The sequence below is a fragment of the Vulpes vulpes genome, chromosome 8 (genome assembly GCF_048418805.1).
Source record: "Vulpes vulpes isolate BD-2025 chromosome 8, VulVul3, whole genome shotgun sequence".
Taxonomy (NCBI): Eukaryota; Metazoa; Chordata; class Mammalia; order Carnivora; family Canidae; genus Vulpes; species Vulpes vulpes.
In genome coordinates, this window is record NC_132787.1 from 82,680,604 (window position 1) to 82,702,986 (window position 22,383).

General features: G+C 41.0%; 1 protein-coding gene across 2 annotated transcripts in view; it reads left to right on the forward strand.

The window, feature by feature from the left end:
• Positions 1-15,813: 15,813 nt before the first annotated feature.
• Positions 15,814-22,383, forward strand: part of FEZ2 (fasciculation and elongation protein zeta 2) — a 42,069-nt gene continuing 35,499 nt past the window's right edge. Inside the window, exons 1-2 of one of the 2 annotated variants that reach the window (XM_026018945.2) lie at positions 15,814-16,109; positions 20,398-20,506. In XM_026018945.2, the coding sequence (XP_025874730.1) occupies positions 15,856-16,109; positions 20,398-20,506 (363 nt within the window). In that variant the 5' untranslated portion in view covers positions 15,814-15,855. The remainder of the gene's footprint in view (positions 16,110-20,397; positions 20,507-22,383) is intronic. The other variant, XM_026018946.2, reaches the window with a different exon arrangement.

A 22,383-nucleotide genomic window follows, 5' to 3' on the forward strand; every position in this document is an offset into this window, starting at 1 on the left:
AAGTATTGATTGTACTACATACGGGGATAACACAATGGAAGGGATATGCTTACCTTTTTATAAAATGGCAAAAAAACGCTTACCTTACCTCATAGGGCTATTGTGATGATTTAAGGAGATAATGGTTGTAAAACTATTACTATTACTGGCACAAAGTAGGTGCCCAGCAAAAGATTATTGAGTTTATTCTCATGACAGAACCTTCTTTTAGCTTTCATGATTACCTTTTAAATAACTGCTGTTGGCTTCTGTTTCCATCAAGTATGAGACATTGGTAAGTACTTAGTATGATTTAATGTGAACAGGGAAAAGTTGAGGACTCTTTAAAAATAAGTGATCAAATGTTATACTATAAGATATGGGATATTAGGGGTTACTAGTCAAGGTAAAACTTGAGCCCTGAAATGTCTGCCATATGTCAGTGCCTGCAGGATGAGAGGTACCAGCATAAGCTCAGGTGTCAGGAAGTGAAAGCAGGCCAAGAGTCAACAAGCAAGATGATTCACAGGTAATAGGACACCCAAATGTCGGGAGTCATAAGCCAGGAGTCTGACTCTACAACCACAGAGTCTCAAGCTCATAGCAGACTCAGGCCAATGTGCAATCTGAAGTTCTAAAGTTCAAGGTAGGCAGCCAGGGGCCCAAGGGGACCAAAGCATACCTCTGAGCCAAGGAGACTTGGCTGATAGCTGTTTCTAAGTTCTTCCCGACTTGTGTGGGTCAGAAGTCAACCACAGAAGACCTTGTTTAAGTCCTCCAGGACAAGTAGGTAAATCAAGCAGCAGAAAGTTAGATCACATATAGGAAGAAAGGAGAAATAAATTTTCTGTGATAGTGGCAACCCCCTGTGATGGAACCCTCCCATAGCAAAGTATTAGAAAAGCTATACATGCTTGCTTTTGCAAGCCACACATCTCCTAGCATCTCTTAAGAAGTAGAATGTTGCTGTATTTTTCCTTTGTGTTTCTCAAACAATTAAATATCAAAAATTCTTACAGCTCTGCTAAGATTGAAGGAACTGTGGCACTAAAACCTTCATAGTCTGTTGTGTCTGCATGTTACCCTCACCTATTTTTCCTGGAAGAGGTCAGGGGTGATGTTGGAGGCAGACATTGCTATGTGCTACTAAGGGGTAAATGGAGACAGGCACAAGTCAACTATTTTAGAAGCCTCATTCTTATACCTGAACCACAAGATGTCTATGGAAGTGTGAATAACTGCCTTAGGCCAATTTTCTAGAAAACAGTACCTGAGGCTAAACTTTAAAATACTTTATTGGGAAGTGCAATCCCGTGAGGCATGAGGGAGGTGAAGGAGGAAGCAAAATAAATAGGAAAGAGCAGGTTATGAAGCTGGCCACAGCTTGATTATAAACACTGTCAATTGCTTGTTCTTATAGGATGTCTTCAGAGAGATGATATGAAGCTATTACATCTCGGTTCTGGGGGTGTAGGGGAGAAAGATTATCCTCTGGCTTCCATTTCCAATTGATCAAAGTTTGTACTGCCAGGCATTACCTCCCACACTTCCAAGGTGCACAACCTGGTCCCTCCATCAACTCCTGGGTAGGGTAGATCCAAAGAGAGCAATTGTGGCATCTTCAGCATAAGCCACTTTGCTCAGTGCAAGCCTCAGGACAGGCTTGAGTCACTGGCATTTCCCACACCCCTGCCTGGAACATTAACCTCACAGGTTCCATGGGGTGGGTGCTCAGTGCATTCTGAAGCACCATTGAACTCAATGCCCAAGAGCAAGAGGAAAATCCAGGTGAGACACTGGCTGGTCATGACCGCAAGTGACCCCGGCCATAAGAACAACACAAACCATTGCTTTAGACCACCTTAATCGGCAAAATATGTGTCCAGATCTGAGGTGACTCATGAGCCCAGTACTATGACATTTACGTGTTCCTGATCACACAATAACTAACACCATTGGGTACTTACTGCCCAAAGCACTTAATATATAATCAAATATATGAATCTCATTTAATATATACTGTTTTACATTCTATTTTTTCCATTAGTTTTCCATGGTGAAAATTTCCTCATCTCATTCAATATTCTTCAAAAGCATTTTTCACTGGTAACAGCATATTCCATAATCTAGATGTATAGCAATTTATTTCACTTTCCCGTATCATTGAACACATTAGTTGTTTGTAATTCTCTGCTTTCATAAGTCATTCAATGTGTATTAGCCAGATTTGTCTAGTCTATGTTGTTAAAACAAACAACCCTTAAATCTCGGTGGCTTAAAATAACAGATTTATTTTTTACTCACGTAGGGGGTTAGCAAGGGATCTCTGCACATCATAGTCACGTAGACACCAAGTCTAACAGAGAAGCATCATCTCGAATGTCATTGGTCACTGTGCCAGAAGGAAAAGATAACTCTGGAGAGATTTATGTTGGCAATTAAATGCATCCTGAAGGTGACACATGCCACTTCTGAACTCATAGGTAAAATCTATTTGCCAGGCCCCACCCGATCATAAAGGAGCCAGAAGGGAAAAAGAACAAGATATGGCAAGTATTCCTCAGTGTGACATCATTACAAATGTCCTTGTACCTAAATCTTTTTGTGTTTTGCTACTTATTGTTGCTACTTAATGTGTTTTGCTACAAATTGTTGTAAGAGACAGTATAAACATTTTTATGTTATTGATGCATGCCCTGGAGTTTTATATTTTATGCTCTCCTCTGTACAGGGCCATAGGATCCTGCGAACTACGTTTCCCAGATTCCTTTGCCTGCTGGGTAGAAGCCATTTATTTGTTGTTGCATCTGGCTCCATCAGCAATCATGAGAGCCAACTGCAAGTGATTATGGTCTCAAACAGCAGAAAGTCCAGAAACAACCAACAGGATGTCATCTTCTGCTCAGGGTTGGTGGTGGTGCTTGTGGGTTCTGGGTAATACTCACTGTTTCCCTTTTGCTTCTCCAGGCCATGAGGTAGAGTTAGCTTCCTGCAATTAAACTAGGTACCATCATCTTCTCACTTTGGTTCTTCCAGCACTGCTAACAATTTTCTAACCAACTCCTATATTAGATTTCCTCCACCTAAGATGCCTGGTTGGACACCTACTGATATAGTGTACGTGCCAAATTGCCCCCAGAGAGATTGTGCCAATATATATCCAGTTCCTAAGCATCTGAAAACACCTCTTCCCTTTAACCTTTACCATAAGAAATTTTGTTTTATATTTTCATTTAAAAATTAACTTCTGATTTTATAGACCTTGAATATTTTGTTGTTTTGTATTTCCTTGTTAGCTGTTGAGACTGAATTTTTAATTTGTTAGCCGTTTGTCCTTTCACAAATTGATCAGTCATGATCTTTACTTCTTTTAGGGCTATCTCTACTTTCCACTGATTTGCCAAAGACCTTCATATGTTGAGGACTTTCACTATTTCTCTCTTATTTATGTTTCAAATATAATCCCAGTTTGTCATTTGCTTTTTAAATCTGTTTATGGTGTTTTATAACATGAAGAAACTAATTTAAAAAGTTAAATCAGTTCTACTAATTTTTTTACTATATGATTGCTCCCTCAGGATTGGGTTTTAAGGACCTAATTAAGGTTTTAAAATTTCTTTCATCAAATATAGTTTTAACCTATTATCTGTTAGAATTTAATAGATAATAAAAGTAGAGATTCATGGCTTTCTAAAATGGTTTTATTATTTCTCCTTTCTTCCTATGTCTTCTTATCCAGATAGTAAAGGGTTGCACAAAGGGCAGAGAGGATGGTTCAGAGCCACTGCAATGAAGTGAAATTCTCTCCACAGAATCAATGGCAGCTCTGCTCTCAGTGGCCAATGAGCCCTGCCCACAATTCCAGTGGAAAGTGGTCCATGAAATCGCTCTCCTGTGGGTATTGCTGTGATGTGAGAAGTAACGGCCAGAAACCCAAACCTCCAGTCCCAACTTTATGATCCTCCTTCTTTACCAGGGCAGCCACTTCCTTCATCTCTATATTCTGGGCTCCTGTCTTGAAAAATACTTTTTGATTAGTACACAGAGACTTCTATGGGCACTACCTCACACCCCAAATTATGCTCAACATTTTTAGTAAATATCCTTTCTGTTGTCCTTGTGGGTGGCTTAAAGAGATGAAATTATGTGTTGGATGGATAAGTATCAATAATTTATAAAGAATTCTACTCAATATTTCACTGAAAGATGTCATTTTTTTTCTATTGGTTTCTGTCTTTGCTTTTATGCTTAGAAAACATTTTTCCATCTCAAGATCAAAAAAATCATTGATCTTTCTTTTCTGTTTGTTTGGAGATAGTAGTTTACCCTGAACAGTGAATAATGGTTGGGCCCTTGAAAAATCTTACAGCAAAGAGCAGTAGTTGGTATGCAAATAAAATAAAATAAAATAAAATAAAATAAAAATAATAATAATGTATTTGCCTTTCCTTTTTTTTTTTTTTTCTTAAGATTTTATTTATTTATTCATGAGAGACACAGAGAGAGAGGCGGAGACACCTCCCACTGAGCCACCCAGGCGTCCTGGTATTTGCCTTTTCTTTCATTTCTAAAGATTTTTTCTTCGTTATGAAAAACATAATTTTCCAATAGCCTGTTCCACTTCATTTCTTTCCTAGAGACTGTTTTATGGGCTCAGGAAGAAAAGGGAGTACTGGACAGGATGCCCATGACTTCACACTTCTCCAAAGCAAATTCTGTCTCTTCCTCATTGTAGTAATAGCCTCACAGATGGATCCCTCTAGTCCAGGGGCTGGCATACTTTACCTGTATAAGGCAGATGGTCCATCTTTTAGGCTTTACTTGTCTGTGGAAACTACTCCATTCTTCTGTTGTAGTGTGAAGCAGTCATAGCAATATGTAAACGAACGAGTGTCTTCCAGTAAAACCTCACAGGAACTTAAAGCTGTCAATCCTAGCCTCCACACTGTGGAAGAGGGTAACCTGGTAGGTATGATTAATGGACCCTTCATCTTTTGTTACTTTTGTGTTAGTCACGAATGCCAACCAATTTGAATCTCACAAGTCTGTTTAGTTTGGATGTTAGTTAATGCCATTAGGTAAGATTGTTATGACCAGTGTCATCTGGGCCTCCTTCCACTTCCTTCTATGGAGTCAAGTTCGCTGTCTTTCATGTTTGAGGGTGGTTTCTGTGGCAGTGAATTAACAGCAGTACATTTTGTGAATTAGCAGCAGTACCATTTTATCTTGGAGGCGAAGTAGGGAGCAATCATGAGGTAAATCAAAAGCCTCGCCTGAAGAGTGGCTGATTGCTTCAGTCCCCCAAAGTCTGTTCATTATATGGGTTGAGGCTGTCAGACTCTACTACTTGTCAATGTGTTTATTTTCCCTGACGTCCCTGTTCTTTGGGAAAGCACCAGCAATATCTCAACAGGCTGCAGCAGTCAGCTCCCTGCCCCTCTCTTAAGTGCTGTACACTCACCATTTCATTTTTCACGAAAGAAAGACACTGCTTCATTTTGCCTTTTGTGTCCATTGAATGTTCAGAGCAAATTCTAGGAGTTTGTATTCTTCTATATTTTTGATCATATTGACTCTTAACATGTTTATGTTAAGATTTTATTTATTTATTTATTTATTTATTTATTTATTTATTTATTTATTTATGAGAGACACAGAAAGAGAGGCAGAGACATAGGCTGAGGAAGGAGAAGCAGGCTCCATGCAAGGAGCCCGATGTGGGAATTGATCCCAGGAATCTGGGATCAGGCTCTGAGCCAAAGGCAGATGCTCAACCACTGAGCCACCCAGCCATCCCTTAACATGTTTAATACACATATACTTGGGAAGAAGAATACAGATGATTTAAGACTGCCAAGCTTAAAAAAAATCATTTTAAGGCATCAGAATTGCACTCAGAATCAATGTTGAATAAACTAAGCTTAAATTTTACTTCATATTTATGGGTTTGGGTTATAGGCTAGCAGTATCTGCTACAGAGACTTTCCTTATCTACCTTTAATAAAATCTCCCTCCAGGACATATGTACAGACTGAAGTATACCCCAGTCACTTGCAGTTTTAACTAAAGCTTTAAAAATTATGTATTCATGCATATCTAACTACTTGCAAATAATGGTAGGTGTCAGGCCATACCTGTCTCACTCAAACCACCTCATCAGCAGGGGCCACTTGATTAAGGGCTGATCCAGATTTTGTGCACTCTGCAGCTTATATTACTTTGTATTTTTTTTAATTTATTTTTTGTATTTTTTTTTAAAAGACAAAATTAGCTATCAAAGTAAATATTTAGAATGAAGATAATTTATAACAAATAGTTTATTATCTAAAAAGTTGACATATAGCACAGTCATTATAAAATCCAGAAAAAATAATGTAACATTTTAAAACAATTAACTTTCTAACACATCTCTGTAGTATCTATCCCTTACATTTTGGCTGTTACTCTTGAATCACCTCCATGGGACTGCAGTTCTGTAACATCTTTTTTCATAAACAATAGAGATAAAATTCAGTCTTTCTACTAACATAGTTCATTGAAATATTGTTCTTTATTATTGATAGTATAAGGAAGTTTCAGGCTCATGACTTGTAAGTATACTGTCAGGTAAATGTGTCAGAGTCAAATTTAGAAAAACTTTTCTCAAGTTTCTCATATGAGTTCTAAGATTTCAGGGCAATGCAAATGTCTTGTGCAGTGAGTCATCTTTAAGACTGCATGAACTGGCAGAAGTTTTGCTTTGTTAGAGCTTCTCCCAGGGTCTTGGGAGGGTCTTCTGCAGGTGGATGGTCCCTGAAGCTTAAGATTCCTTAGCCTCATGATAAATTCATTCTTGCACCAAATCCTACAGGAAGGCTCACTATTTCCTTATTTTTTTGTAGATCAGTCATAACCTGGAGAGGCTGGCTAGTTGCCAGAAAACTAACCTAAGCCTAAACCATTTTTCTGCCTGGTTGAGTCTCTAGATCATTGTGTTTTGCTGAATTGGGAGGGTAGAGTGCCCAGTGAACCTGTTAGAGGTTATAGAATCCATTGCCATTTAGTGAACTCTGCCCTGCTAATAACTTGTGTGTAGCCCCTCCCCAGGCTAATCTAATTCCAGTGGCCCACCTCACTGCAGGTTGGCCACCCTCTCCGTGTGCCCTTCCTGTTAGTGACTAGTCTGAGGACTGGAAGTGATCATGAGATGACACTAGGGAGGATAACAGGTGGTTTATTCATCCTGTAGGAGTAGGCTTGGGTTGGCCAGAAAAGACTACATGGATAGAAGTTACAGATGTCCTTCTGAATGACAAGGAAAATATTGGAGTAGCTAGAGAAAATATTCATATGTTCAGAACATATAAATGGCTTGAATCCAAGTCTTATGAGAAAGATTTGCAGAAAAGAGAAAGTTGGTGGGAACAAATAAAGAGAATGAAAGAATGGAAGAATAGAGGAAAACTAGAAAGTGATTAAAATAATTGTAATAAGGAAGCAAATGGAATAGAAAAATGGGAAGGAATGGGGATAAAAGAAGATATGTATATAGGGGGTTTGGGTTAGGAATGACATTTGAAGGCAGTAGTTGAGCTCAATGAATGAATACATGGATTTAAAAATCATATAACAGCATCTAGTTGCTTGTCTTACCCACTTTTTATTTTATTTTATTTATTTATTTTTTAGGATTTTTTTTGTTCATTTTGGGGGGGGGGGGACACAACCAGGGGAGGGGGTGGAAAGAGGAGCAGAGGGAGAGGAAGAAGTAGGCTTCCTGCTTTGCCCATGTGGACATGTGCCCATGTGGGCTCCGTCCCAGGATCCTGCGATCATGACCTGAGCTGAAGGCAGATGCTTAACTGACTGAACTATCCAGGCCCTCCTATTTATTTATTTATTTATTTATTTATTTATTTATTTATTTTAGAGAGAGAATGAGACAAAGAGAGAGTGCAGCAGGGAAGGAAGAGGGGCAGAAGGAGAGGGAGAGGGAGAATCTTAAGCAGGCTCCACACCCAGCGCAGAACCTGGCTTGGGGCTTGATCTAACTCTGAGATCATGACCTGACCTGAGCTGAAATCCAGAATCAGATGCTTGACTGACTGAGCCCACCGAGGTGCCCTGTATTTGAAAACCAGATATTTTCAAATGATCAAAATGAGCAATATGACAACACAATTATCAAGCATGAAAAAGAACTTTCTGGATTCAAAGAACTTCAAAGCCTAATTAAAAGTTCCAAGGATATAAATAAAAATATTACTATTCTATGAAACCAATTATAAGTGTTTTATTCTTCAAAAATAATTTGACTTATGTATAACCATCGTTATTTGCAAATAAAATATGTAAAAGAAGCTAGTTATTTGGTGATCCTTCTTGACTCTTCTGATGTTTTTGGGAGATGTAAGAGACATATTTCCTTTTAATAGATCTTCAATTAAAGAATTTAATTTTAAAGAGCTAAATATTATTTATTTTATTAAATACTGGAAATGAATCCCTGCTCCAGGGTCATTGAACATTTATTATTAAACATGGATCAAATCAATGCCTGCTTCAGGGAGTATTAAAAGCAAAGTTTTTAGCTTGTGTCACCCTTTGCCTATGGGAAACTTTTATTTTAATATCACTTTGAGATATAGAACAAACTTAGAAACAAATCAATCTTCAAAACAATTCATAGGACCTTCACTTGATAAATTATTCATAGGTAAGACACTGCCCATAATAATGGAGGCTTATCAGTCTCTCCTTTGTTCTCTGAACCTATGCTATTGTATTTCTATGTATTTTACTAGGAGCTTGGGAGAGATATTTTCAGTTCTTTGTAACCTAAAATATTTCCTGGGTGCTAATGACAGAGGAGATGGTCTCTGCTGCCTCTTAAATTTTGGCTGTTTTTTTTTTCCCATTAATGCAAGATTAGTAAACAAAAGAATGAAATCCTATCAGGAGTGAGAGGCTTTAGAATCTTCTGATCTATTGTTTTTTCCTTTCTATCAGTATTTTCCATGAATGTGTACACAGGCATCCCTGTCTGGGGCTAGGAAATTGAGGCTTGTGACAAAGCAAACTTGAATAACATGAAAAAAAAAAAAAGGATTAATGCTTAAAAATTTGACAAATAAAAATGAGGGTGTATTAAACCAGCTATTCAGCAAAGGACAAAGGGCTCTCATGGGTCAAATGCCAAAGTCCAAGGCTTTAAGGTAGGGGTATCTCCTGTCTGTGTTGACCCATATCAAAGCATCTCACAGCAAAAGGTAATATTGCCACTTTCACCTGAACTGTACTTTCCCTCAAATTTCCTTTATTTCCTACTGGCAGTCTTTGGGCCTCTGTGATTTCCGGTAATATTAACTATATAATATATCCATCTATCCTTCTTTTATGATCTTTTATGGACCAGAGACTTGGTGGGTTTTCCCCTTGACCTGTGACCTATGGAGGCAACTGCTCTGTATCCTTCTTGCAGCCTGGACTTTTGTAGAACTATTCATTAGGGTCCTCATCTGTGCTTTCATCTTCAAATTCCTATTTCTCCTTGGTATCGTCCTTATTTGGGGTTTAAATGTAAATTAATTCCTGCTATAGGAGTGACAGGTTGTCTCAGTCAATGTTGAATCTGATTGTGTTGGGGTAGCAAAGTCCTTAAGCGTTTATATTTGCACGAGTTGATATTAATATTGAGTTATTATTTGCTATTGTTAAAGGAAAATGAGAGGACTTTGTGCATGGGCAAGGCAGGGAGTGGGAACCAGCGAGGAGAGAGGAGAATAGAGGGCTGGCATGGTGTCTGTTTAAGGCGGTTGTAGCTAAAGTTGGTGAGCCAACATATTGCATGGGTTGAATTTGGGTAAGTACGTTATGGCAAAGATTTCCTTCCCCCTACCATCTCAGCCTGTATACATGCTCTGTCCAGTTTCACCTCATCACTTCTGGATGGCATGTTGGCCAGATTCCATAGCTTTTCAATCACTTTCACAAACCAGAAAAGTCTGATTTTCAGGTATAAAGAAGTCTGACTCAATATAAACAATTTCCATGTCATCATCATGTTAAAACTTCTTCCCTTCCCCTGCATAGGCCCACCTGGGAGGCAGCCGAGGAAGGGCTTTCACTTGCTCTTTCACTGCCTCCATCAACATCCCTCTTACTCTGTATCCTCTCCTCTTCCTAGACTGAGGTCGTCTTCTGCTAGGGCTCCTCAACCCTGCTCACATTTTTTGGTGGGACCCTTTCGAGATGACTTGAGTCTAACTTTCTTCTGGCATGTCCTTGGGCTCCCAGGGTAAAATCATAACCTTCACCCAGCAAACCATGGGCTGCCATCTCTGCTGGCTTCTCTCTTGGTCCCAGTATCACAGGCAGCTCCTCCATCCTCCTTTGTTTAGATTTCTCTAGTAGGAGGAAGCTCTGGTTCTTATGTTCACATATAGCCCTGAGCTCCAGAGGGCATACATCAGGCTCTCCTAAGAACTTGGTCATGGTGCCTCACTCTGGGCCTGTGAGGGCACTGGAGTCTATATCTTGCATCCCAGTAATGATCTTGCTGGAGGGAAAGACCACCATGGCTACTCTTCCTGCAAGTGCTGGCCACTCTCTGGTTCTTGGGAAGCCCTCTCTCTTGGCTTGGGTCCAAGTACACCAGCTCCTATCAACCTGGCCAGCAGCTGTGTCTCCATGACACTAAACCATCTTTATCATTTCTAGTTTCAGCTCCTGTAGATGAAGGAGGGTACAGGGAAAGTTCTGGTTTTGTTCTTTATTAGTAAGTCACTCATTGAACATCTTGTTACTGTTATTTCTAGGAGAGACTAATACTCAAAGGGTGACAAGGAAGCCAAAAAAGGAACAAAATTGTACCTGTCCTGAGCTCAAGTGCGGTACCCTTTGGGGACTCCTAGAAGCCACTAGGGAGACATTGGAAGGTATGTTAGTTTGTGAGGACTGCCATAACAAAATACTATAGACTGAGTGACTTTAAACAACAGAAATTTATTTCTGCACAGTTATGGAGGCCAGAAGTCAGAGATCAAAGTGTCAGTAGGGTTGGTTTCTTTTGAGGCCCCTCTCCTAGGCTTGCAGATGGTTGCCCTCTTGCTGTGCCCTCACATGGTCTTTTTGTTGTGTGGACATGCCCCGCAGATCTCCTTCTCTTCTTATAAAAATACTGTCAGATTGGATTAGGGCTGTACCCTAAAGGCCTCATTTTAACATAATCACCTCTTTAAATACCTGATCTCTAAATATAGTCAGAGTCTGAGGTACTGGGGGTTAAGACGTCAACATAGGAATGTTGAGGGAACCCTATTCAGTCTGTACTAGGAGGACTCAGGTCTTCTGGCCTCTAGATGCAACCCCAAGGGTGCTGGCCCCCTCCAGCACATCCTCACCTAGGAAGCTTTGGTGTGGAGTACTGCAGGCAGACCAGAGGGGATGACCAAGCTTGTGACTTGTAGGCACTGATGCTAATTCAGTCCACTGGAACTCTCAGTTTGGTGAAAGGCAGGGACTTTCAAGGTGTATACACAGATCCAGTCTTCCAAAGGGCAAATCAGTCCTTCAGAGTTACAATTACTTTCAACACATTTAATTAAAGTAACATTTCTTTCTTTAAAAACTAACAGGAAATTCCCAAGACAACTAGTCTTTACTGTCTAATATCAGATTAGAAACAATTCACTTACTTCTGTGTCTACCCTAGTCAAGTAGAAAATTGAGCAATTATGTGTGTGTTTGCTTAAATTATGCAAACAATCGTCTTCATAGGCCACATTTTTTTGTTTTTATGGAGCCAACTTATCTGACTTAAGTGGTTTATTTTTTTAGATCCATAGCATTAAAATTTTTAAAAATTTTTTAAAAATTTAATTCCAGTAGAGTTAACATACAGTGTTATATAGGAGTACAATGTAGCGACTCAACAATTCTATACATTACTCAGTGCTCATCAGAAGTGCACTCTTTAATCTCCATCACCTATTTCACCCCCCCCTCGCCACCCCCCCCCCAACACTGGTAACCATCAGTTTTTTCTCTGTAACTAAGAGTCCACTTCTTGGTTTGCCTTTTTCTTTTGTCCATTTGTTTCTCAAATTGCACATATAAGTGAAATAATATGGTATTTGTCTTTCTCTGACAGATTTATTTCACTTAGCACTGTACTCTCTAACTCCATCCATGTTGTTGCAAATGATAATATTTCATTCTTTTTTTATCATGGAATAATATTCTATTGTGTATATATACCACATCTTTATCTGTTCATCTATCAATGGACATTTGGGCTGCTTCCATATTTGCTTATTGTAAATAATACTGCAATAAGCATAGGGGTGCATATATCTTTTGGACTTAGTGTTTTTGTATTTTGGGGGTAAATATCCAGTAATGTGATTACTGGATTATAGCATAGTTCTATTTTTATTTTTTTAAGGAACTTCCATATTATTTTCCACAGTGGGTGTTCCCATTTACAGTCCCACCAACAGTGCGAGAGGATTCTTTTTGGTCCACATCCTTGCCAACACTTGTTGTTTCGTGTGTTTTTTATTTTACCCATTCTGACAAGTGTGAGGTGAAATTAGATTCTTAACATTTTGATGAGGCTATTTTGATGGAGCAATATTGGTGCAGCTTTTTGATGCCAAGACATTTTGTACCCTTAAAAAAAAAAAAAAAAGAAAATCTGTTATACTTACAGCTTTAAAATTATAATACTACGTGTAGAACAGACATCTTCACTCCTAGTCTCACCTATCACAACCCCACTCACAACAAATTTTTCCTTCTACAAAGATAGCAAAAGAAATTTTTAAAGATTTTATTTATTTGAGAGTTTTTTTTTTTTTTTTAAGACTGTATTTATTGGGATCCCTGGGTGGCGCAGCAGTTTGGCGCCTGCCTTTGGCCCAGGGCGCGATCCTGGAGACCCAGGATCGAATCCCACATCGGGCTCCCAGTGCATGGAGCCTGCTTCTCCCTCTGCCTGTGTCTCTGCCTCTCTCTCTCTCTCTGTGACTATCATAAATAAATTTAAAAAAAAAAAAGACTGTATTTATTTATATGAGAGAGAGAGAGAGAGAAGGAGCAGGGGGAGGGGCAAAAGGAGAGGGAGAAGCAGACTTTCCGAGGAGCAGGGAGCCCAAATGAGGTTTCATCAGGAACTCCAAGATCATGACCCAAATTGAGGGCAGATGCTTAATCGAGCCACCCGGGTGCCCCTTATTTATTTATTTGAGAGAGAGAGAGAGAGAGAGAGAGAGAGAGCACACACGTGTGAGTGCACATGCAGGAGGAGGGGCTTTTTTCTTTTAATTGTATTTATTTACAGCCAAAGAATTTTAACATTTCTAGAAACAAAACCTTGGAGGGAGAAGAATAAAAAGGACCTGAGAAAATACAACTCCAAGGAAGTAGGGTATTTCAGTTTTAATGCTTATTCTTGTAATACCCTCATCTTTGTAAATTTTGGGGGACTCTGGTTGATTTTGTGGAATATTGCTGGATGCTATATTTCCCTTGTCCTAACACCATTGAGACTATGGAAAATCTGGGGCCAGTAACCTTAAAAGAAATTCATATTAATAAGCATACTGGAAAATAGAGTGTAATGTATATGAGCAACATTAAATGTGTAACAGGTGATCCAGGGATCAGACATAAAGTAAAATCATTTACAGAATCAGTTTATATCATTCAAATGTGACCGAACCCTCCCAGTTTCTCTGGGAAACTATGCTGAATTGTCTGTGTCTATTCCTTTCTATAGACTGGTGGAGCCTCATGATGCCACCTCATCTCCTGAATGCACCCTGTCGGTCTTCCATAGTGTCACCTTCTGACAGTGTGTCATTGTGCTCAATAGAGCTTTCTTACTTTTATTTTTTCATTCATTTTCCTCCCAATTCCATAGGATGCGGACTTTGTGTTCTTGAAGGTTGGCACCTTTTTTTTTTCTTTCCTTCATATTGTTTCCTGTATGGGCCAGAGAGATTTCCCATCTCCCCTGAATTTCTTCTCAGAATGATCCCTCAGACTCAAGTCTTCAATAACAGTCTATCTTATTAATTTTGGATTACTTTCTACTGAAGTTAATTTACATAATTCTAGTACAAAATCCAGTTTCAATGAAACAGAAAAGTGGAAGAGGTGATCAACAAGTTAGCAATTTATCAATAATTACCATGGACAATGCATGCACTGATTTTAAATGTCTGATTTGGATCCACTTTTAAGGAGAGCAGATGTTAAATAAGCAAGGCACATATGTATAGGGCAGTTCTAACAAGTGATTTAATAAAGCCACACCTTTTTTTTTTTTTAAAGATTTTATTTATTTATTTATTCATGAGAATACAAGAGAGGAGAGAGAGAGAGAGGCAGAGACACAGGCAGAGGGAGAAGCAGGCTCCATGCAGGGAGTCTGATGTGGGACTGGATCCTAGGTCTCCAGGATCATGCCCTGGGCTGAAGGCGGCGCTAAACCCCTGAGCCACCAGGGCTGCCCTAAAGCCACACCTTTTAGAAAAAAATTGTGGTTAAATATACATAGCACAAAAATTAGCATTTTAATACATAAGTGTACTGTGGCATTAAGTACATTCATGTGCGTGTACTGTGGCATTAAGTACATTCATGTGCAACTATCACCATCATCTATCTCCAGAATTTTTTACCATCCCTAAAGGAAACTCTGTATCCATGAAACACTAACTTCTCCTCCCTTGCAACTCCATTCTATTTTCTATGATTTTGAATACTTAGGTACCTCATACAAGTGGAATCATACCACATTTGTCCTTTTGTCTCTGGCTTCACTTAGCATAACATCTACAAGATTCATACTGTTTGTTGGTTTGCAACCCTCTCGGGAGCTTCCCAGATGCAATCTGAAATCAGCCTCCCTAGGTGGAGGGCAAAGACTAAGAAAGAAGAGGTCACTCCAAGTTGATATGTAGCAGTTTTAATAAGCAGAGGGAACTTACATACATAAGAGGCTTGCCTTTAGTGACAACAAGACAAATAGATCTCCACACCCACCTGCCAAATCTTAAAAGCTTATTAAGAGGCCTTAACTGGGTTCATTCATAGTATACCCTGCCAGTGTTCTCAACATACTGTCTGAAGGCTATGTCCTTGGAGCAGCCTCTGGGAGCAGGAAAGGCAAGTGGAACCCCATTCCAAGGACAGGGAGGGGGGTGAAGAGACTTCCAGTGCCTGGGTCTAGCCCTTGGGTCAACTGGCAGGTACGTCTTTTCAGTTACCTTCTCCAATGCCGTTTCAAGTACTTTGCAAACATTAATTCATATAATTATTCATCTTTGTAGATTCCCCAGGGTCTAGAAAGTGCTTTGAACGTGTCAGATGTGAAATATTCTGGTAAGACTTAAGCATTTCCAAGTGGCTCTGTTTGTTCTTCTGGTTGGAAAGTCACAAAAGGAGCCGGTCCTACTCGGGGCACCCTGTGATACTAGGGTGCAAGTTTAAAGAAGCCCTTTATTTTAGTCACATGTAGGCCAGTTTCCCACTAGGCTAAGCTATTCCTGGACGATAGAGACTATAGGAAGTGACCCGACGTAATTAAGGCTTTCCATTCTACAGAGACCGGCAATCACCTGGGAGAAGGCTCAGGAAAGGGAAAGATGCCCAGGCAGCGCGGCCAGGACAGGCCCACGTGGTAGCTGGACGGAGGAGGCGGGGCCTGCGGGGGCGGGGCGGGGCCTACGGGCCAGCGGGGGCGGGGCCGGCGGCGGGGCCGACGGCGGGGGCGGGGCCTGCGGGCCTGCGGGGCGGGGCCTTCGGCGGGGCCGACGGCGGGGGCGGGGCCTGCGGGCCTGCGGGGCGGGGCCTTCGGCGGGGCGGGGCGCGCCACTGCGCCGGGCGGCGATGGCGGCGGACGGGGACTGGCAGGATTTCTATGAGTTCCAGGAGCCAGCCCGGAGCCTCCAGGACCAGGAGAACTGTAACGCGAGCCCCGAGGCCGGCGCAGGGCCGGGCGGGGGAGGCGACGGCTTCCCGGCGCTGGCCTGCAGCTTGGAGGAGAAGCTGAGCCTGTGTTTCCGCCCCTCGGGTCCGGGCGCCGAGCCCCCGAGGGCGGCAGTGCGGCCCATCACCGAGTGCAGCCTCCTGCAGGGGGACGAGTGAGTGCGGGCCCCGCGGGAGCGGGCGGGAGCCTCCCCTGCCCTGGCGCTGCCCTGGCGCTGCCCTCGCCCTGCCCTCTGGCCCTCGCTCGGCAGCCTCGGCGGGCTCCGGCCCCAGGCCCCGCCCCCCGCCCTCCTTCCGCCTCCCGGGCCCGCGAGGCCCCGCCCTCCTTCCTGCCCCGCGGCGCTCCCTGGGGCTTTCGGCCTCGCGCGCGCTGCGATTTAAATCCCCCGCTCCCCTGCGCTCCCTCCCGCTGGTCCCCTGCCCCGCTCCCGCTCCCTGGAAACCCAGCGTCCCCAGGCGGGGTTCAGAGGGGAGCCTCCTTCCACGGAGCCGGGAGTTAGACGTTGCACACGTGTAGCCGCTCCTTCGTTCAACCAGCGTTTATTTTTATTTAAGCGCTTAGTGCCAGGGGCTGCTTCGCGCCGGGAAGACCCAGGTGACGGCACGGACCCCTCTCTCGTAGGGCACAACGTAGGAAGGGGCCTGGATTTGTCAACAGATAATTTGGTGTGGGTGTGACAAATGCTGTCCTGGACATAACGTGCGAAACCTAGGAGATTTGTTTATTTATTTTTAAAATTATTTTTTAATCTAGGAGATTTAAAAGGGGGTGTGTGGGAGAGGCAGGAAAGACTTCATAGGGAAAGAAATGTGAAAACTGGATCCCGATGGATGAGTGGGAGTTTGCCTGGCAGATGAAGAAAAGTCTAGCTGGCATGACAGCTCGCTGGTGTGGCACGTGCAAAGGTACCAACGCTGAAGCAGCACTTATGCCATAGGAATTTATTGGCTCCATCTGAGAGCCCAGGTGGCGTGCAGATCCCCACAGAGGCAAAAACAAAAAAACAAAACAAAAAAAAAACAAAAAAACAAAACAAAAAAAAAACAAACGAAAGAAAGGCTGTGGTTATTAATAGCAAGGATCTCCTAGTCTGGTGGGACAAGGCATGCAGTAACAGGTAGTTATTATACAATCATATAAGTGCAGTGATAGGACATTGATAGGGATTGGTGAGAGCTGCCTAAGGGGGAGGCAGAGTGCCTGGGAGGGGGCACTTTGTTTGACTCTCTGGAACCCCAGTTATAATTTGTCTAAAAATGGGTTGTGATTATGTACCACGGTTTCACCCCCAAAAGATTGTAAAAGGAATGGTGAGAGCAAAGGAGCTGAGCATATTGTATAGGTCTGGGGAAGCTGAGGGTGCAAGGAATGGAATAAACACTGTGGAATAGGTAGGGATGGGTTTTTAGAGCCTTGATGGAATGGAGAGATTAGAGGTTAGGGAAGGATTCTTGAGAGAGAGAGAGAAGGATCCACAGGCATAGAAAGGGCCTTCCCGCCTGATGGCCTCCTTTCCTCTGTGAATATGGTGGGAAGCTTGAGAAGAGGGATGGGGGGTGGGGGGGATGAGGGCCTGTGATCATGACTTAGTGGGTGTTCCACCCCAGCTAGGTTGGGGACCATGTCATTTTATTGGCACCCGTGTACAGTGTTCCACCCAGTGTGGAGGGAAGACTTTATGACTGGATTTTGCACATGCACGAATGCAGCCAGTAGCAGAAGATGACATTTCTCTAGTCTGTTCCTAGAGAAGATAGTTTTATATGTATATATATATATATATATATATATATATATATATATATGTAGATTTAGATGCTCTGAATCACTAGGACTCAGGACATCTTCTGAATTAAAAAATGATAGTTATGATGCATTTGGGCTTGTCAGACGTAACTCCTCAGAATAGATTTGTGGTTTGTACACAAATGCTAAGGTTCCCTATTTTTGCTTTGCCTGTACTGTCTAGAACGTAGTTTATTTTAGTCTCTGCTTAAATTTTAGGGTGATGTAAAACTTAAAAAAATTTTTTTGTTACTCTTGATAATGGTTTTTAGTAGATGATATGTTGGTAGGAATGCATGATTCTTGATTTCGGAATGTGTAACCTGTCTATTTCTCTCTCCAGGGGCCGGGCTGGTCACTGCTCACTGCCCCCTTTCTGTTACATAAATCTCTCCATTGCTTGATAAGAGCATTGGGACTTTCCTTAGTACGACTCATTTGAAATACTGCTTAGAGTAATAGAGTTGGAAGCAATGTCTGTTACTCAAGCCTCTCATTTTATAGAAGGGTAGCTCTTAACTAGCATGGTTAAGGAACATGGCCAAAGACTCATGGCCCTGCTCCTCTCACTAGAGAGAGTGGAGAATTCTTTCACTCAGACATTGCATTGGTTTAGGGCACTTTATTTAATTTCTCTGAGCCCCACTTTTAGTTTTGGCTAACTCTGCATTGCAGTTATCTGCTACTGGTTTTACTTTAGAAGGGTATCATGTAGGATTCCATGTCACAGAACTTTGATCTCCCTGGAAAAGGGCTGTCCTGCTGGTTGTTTATGACTGATTGTAATACTTTATGATAAGGATAAAGGCAATTCATGTCTGTTCTGGAGAAATCTGGAAATCATTCACTTAAGTCAGCCCTGTGTCCTTCCTGCTATAATTGTTCTGACCTTGGTGGAGATAGAGGACTGTTAATTGTCCTTCACTTTCTTGGAAGGTGAAAATCACCCAGTCTCTTCTACTGGGTGAAATATTCCACTCCACTTGTCTTCTTCCAGCCTCAATTAAGGAGAAGCAAACAAGCAGTCCCCGAATCCTGGACTGTCTTCACCTGCTAGCATATCCTACTTGATTTCCTAAGCAGGGTTAGGTATATAGTCAGTTATTCAGTATTTGAGTATCTTTTATCCAGAAAGGTAGGGGTCAGACAACCCATGAAGTTTAGCAGTCCAGATTTGTTGCCTTCTATAGGAGTTTTTGGCATCGGAGAAGGTTGTGATTCTAACAGAGAATAGAAATGAACTATGCATATGGGAGATGTGCTGGGTAAACGAGCCAGTTTCCTAGAGCTTTTTGGGTTCACATTTTCATTGAGGCTAATATGCATTCCAAAGCCAAACATCATTTTTGGGATTTTATGTTTTTGGCACTTATGGTCCCATTACTTGGCTTTAGTACCAAATCCCAAATTCATTAAATCAAGTATATGGCTTCTTTATTTTTAAGCCTGCATTCTTATTTTTAAGCCTCCAGTGGTCTTGTTTTTGTCTTAGTGGCTTAGACACTTGGGAAAAAAAAAAAACCCAGTTATTTAATGCTTTTTTTTCCCTTGTGACATCTATGTATTTCTGCCCATTAAATAACTTATGTATGTAGTGTTTAACTTACCCAATTAAATTTAATCTCATTTATATCTCTGAAGTCATTTTTTAATACAGTGTCATGTTTTATTATGCTGCGATTACTTTGGTACGGAAATCTGAATTTTGGTCATGAAGTTGGAGTTAGCTGTCCTTATCCGGTGTGGCTTGGGACTTTCCTTAGTACAACTCATTTGAAATACTGCTTAGAGTAATAGAGTTGGAAGCAATGTCTGTTACTCAAGCCTCTCATTTTATAGAAGGGTAGCTCTTAACTAGCATGGTTAAGGAACATGGCCAAAGACTTATGGTTTGAAGAAGAATGGAAACGAGAGTCTATGTTTCCTGAATTTTAATCAAGCACCCTTTCGTTTTACTCTGTTGCTTCCCGAAAATGCTGTTTGACAATAAGGAAGGGTAATTGCATTTGGCTACCTTTGTGCATTTTATTGTGAATGCCCCTTTCTTTCCTCTATTTTATCTGTCCTAGCCTATTATATTACAAAATAGATATTAAACTCCAGTCTCACATTGAGACTGAATCCTTTCTCCAGAAAGGACAACACATTTTTGGTTAGAGAAGGATTACTCACCCTATGAAATGATCAATATGTTTGGAAGTTACAGAAGAAAAATAAGTGTAAAACGCAGCATATGTACTACCCATTTGGCTCTGGAAACATTACGGGAACTCCCTGTATTTTAATTTCCTCATCTTTAAAATGGGGTAATAACGGTTCTTCATAATACTGTTTTTGAGGATTAAATAAGTTAATATATATAAATTGCTTAGGATGGTGCCTGGCACCTAGTGTAGTGGAAATGTGAGCTGTCGATTTTGAGAGAGTTTTTAATACCACTGTGTCTTCCCTCAGCTCTTCTTGTCAGCCCAATTATCTGGTTTTCCTTTAGTCATGTTTAGGAGGCTCTTCTTTGTTGGTGTTTTTCTGGAAAACAGTAGGCCTTCCATTGTTATGCTTTGAAATGTCTTGTTCTTTCTTTCACTATAGTTGTATTTGTTTAATAAAAGACATGTGGGATGTTAACTATCATTGATTGTAGTTTTTTTCTTTTTAAGGATTTGGAACGCCCTGACAGATAATTATGGAAATGTAATGCCTGTAGACTGGAAGTCATCTCACACCAGAACCTTGCATTTGCTTACACTGAACCTCTCAGAAAAAGGGGTAAGTTAGGAACTGAGCTAATAGTTTCTGAATAGCTGATTCTGATAATAGAACTAAAAAATAGCCTCTCTATTGAACACAAATCATTGTGTTGCCTCTTATTTCCAAGTTCATAGCATTTGGAGTGGCCCTCTGTTGCCATCTTAGCTCCATTGCTGTCAGCGTGCTAGCACTTTCCTCCAGTTCTTCCCAAACACACACACACTCTTGTATCTTTAGCCAGTCTTCATCACCTGTGTATGAACACCAAAGATCAGCATTTTTTTCTGAACTTAACTAGCACAATTTTGGTGTGCTGAGGAGACTCGGAGGGTACTGGAATAGCAACATAGAGTTAACTTTCTGATGAATTTAAGGACTTGCTGGACATGACATGTTTTCTGAAGACTGTGTGTTCCTGTATTGAAGAACTTTTAAAAGATGTTAGAGTTCTTGGCTAACTGTCCGAGGATGCTGTGGATTCCTTGGTATTGTACAGTGAAGGTGTCTTGAGTAACAAGTGTGAGCACAGGTGATGGGGCAGCTGGGGGACAGGCTTAGGAAGGAAGGTCATTGTTCTAAGTGGAAAATCACAGCATTAGGTTTATCTAAAGGTGACGAGAAACACAGCCAAGTTATGTAAGTTTCAGAGCCTGTTTAAGTTCCTTATCATATAACAGTGTAACTCGTGCCAGATCTTTTGGCATGCTCTGTGTTTCATTAAGTGTATTTGTGTAATTGAGAGTATAATGCAATGGGGCTGTCAGTATTTTAAATAGTATTGTTAATGTTTTATGAAAACTATTTTCTTAAATATATGACTCGGGACAGCCTGCAGCCCATTATTTCCTAGTAAAATATAGACTTCTGCCTGTATTTCTCAGTATTGGAGTAGATACAGAAATCTTACTGTATCTTACCAGTTATTAACCCCACTAAAGTGTTCTGCTGACTGCCCTGCCCTGTCATAGGTTTTGTGAAAAGGAATAGGCCAACATACCTTATGCTTTGTCTTCTGTTTACTTAGACCCTAGCTATCATTTTGGGCTTGGTTCAAGTTTCCCTTCCTCTCTGAAGCCTCCTATTACTGTTTTAGCCTTTGCTGATCTCATGGAATTATACAATTTTAGAGTTGGAAGCTACTTTAAAGGACACTTAATCCAAGCTCTCACTTGGGGGGAATCCCCATACACAGCCTCTCTGACAGATGGTCATTTAGCCATGGCCTCAATCCGTGCATGGAAGGAAAAGGCAGCTCCCTCTTTGGAATCAGTTACACCGGTGGGGTGTGAAAATCTTCAAGGACTTATCTGTCCCATGGAATTTAGCTCCGTGGTTTCCTGGGTGCTTGCCCCCACAGCACTTTGTCCATGTCTCAGACCATTACTTTATTCTCTTATTAATCCTGTGTTTCAGGGTCTGTCTTTAGATTGTGATTTGCTGTTAGCTATCTTTGTAATTGTCTTTTTAGTAACTACCTCTGTGCCTGGCACATAATGAGTACTAAGACAAGTATTTGTTGAGTGAATGAATTAATCTCATCAATGAGACCATAAGGTCAGAGACCATGATGGAAAGTTCTTTTTTATTTTTTATTTATTTATTTATTTTTTTATTTTTGGAAAGTTCTTTTTTAAAAAATAAATTATTTTTTATATTATTTAACATCATGCTAAGTCCACGATAGCCAGTCAGTGAGTATTTTTTTTGTTTGACATATTAAGAAATAGCATACATAGAAGAGATCCTTTCATGGTGGTTTCTTTCTTTCTTTTTTTTTTTTTAAAGATTTTATTTATTTATTCATGACAGACGCACAGAGAGAGAGAGAGAGAGAGGCAGAGACATAGGCAAAGGGAGAAGCAGGCTCCATGCTGGGAGCCCGATGTGGGACTCCA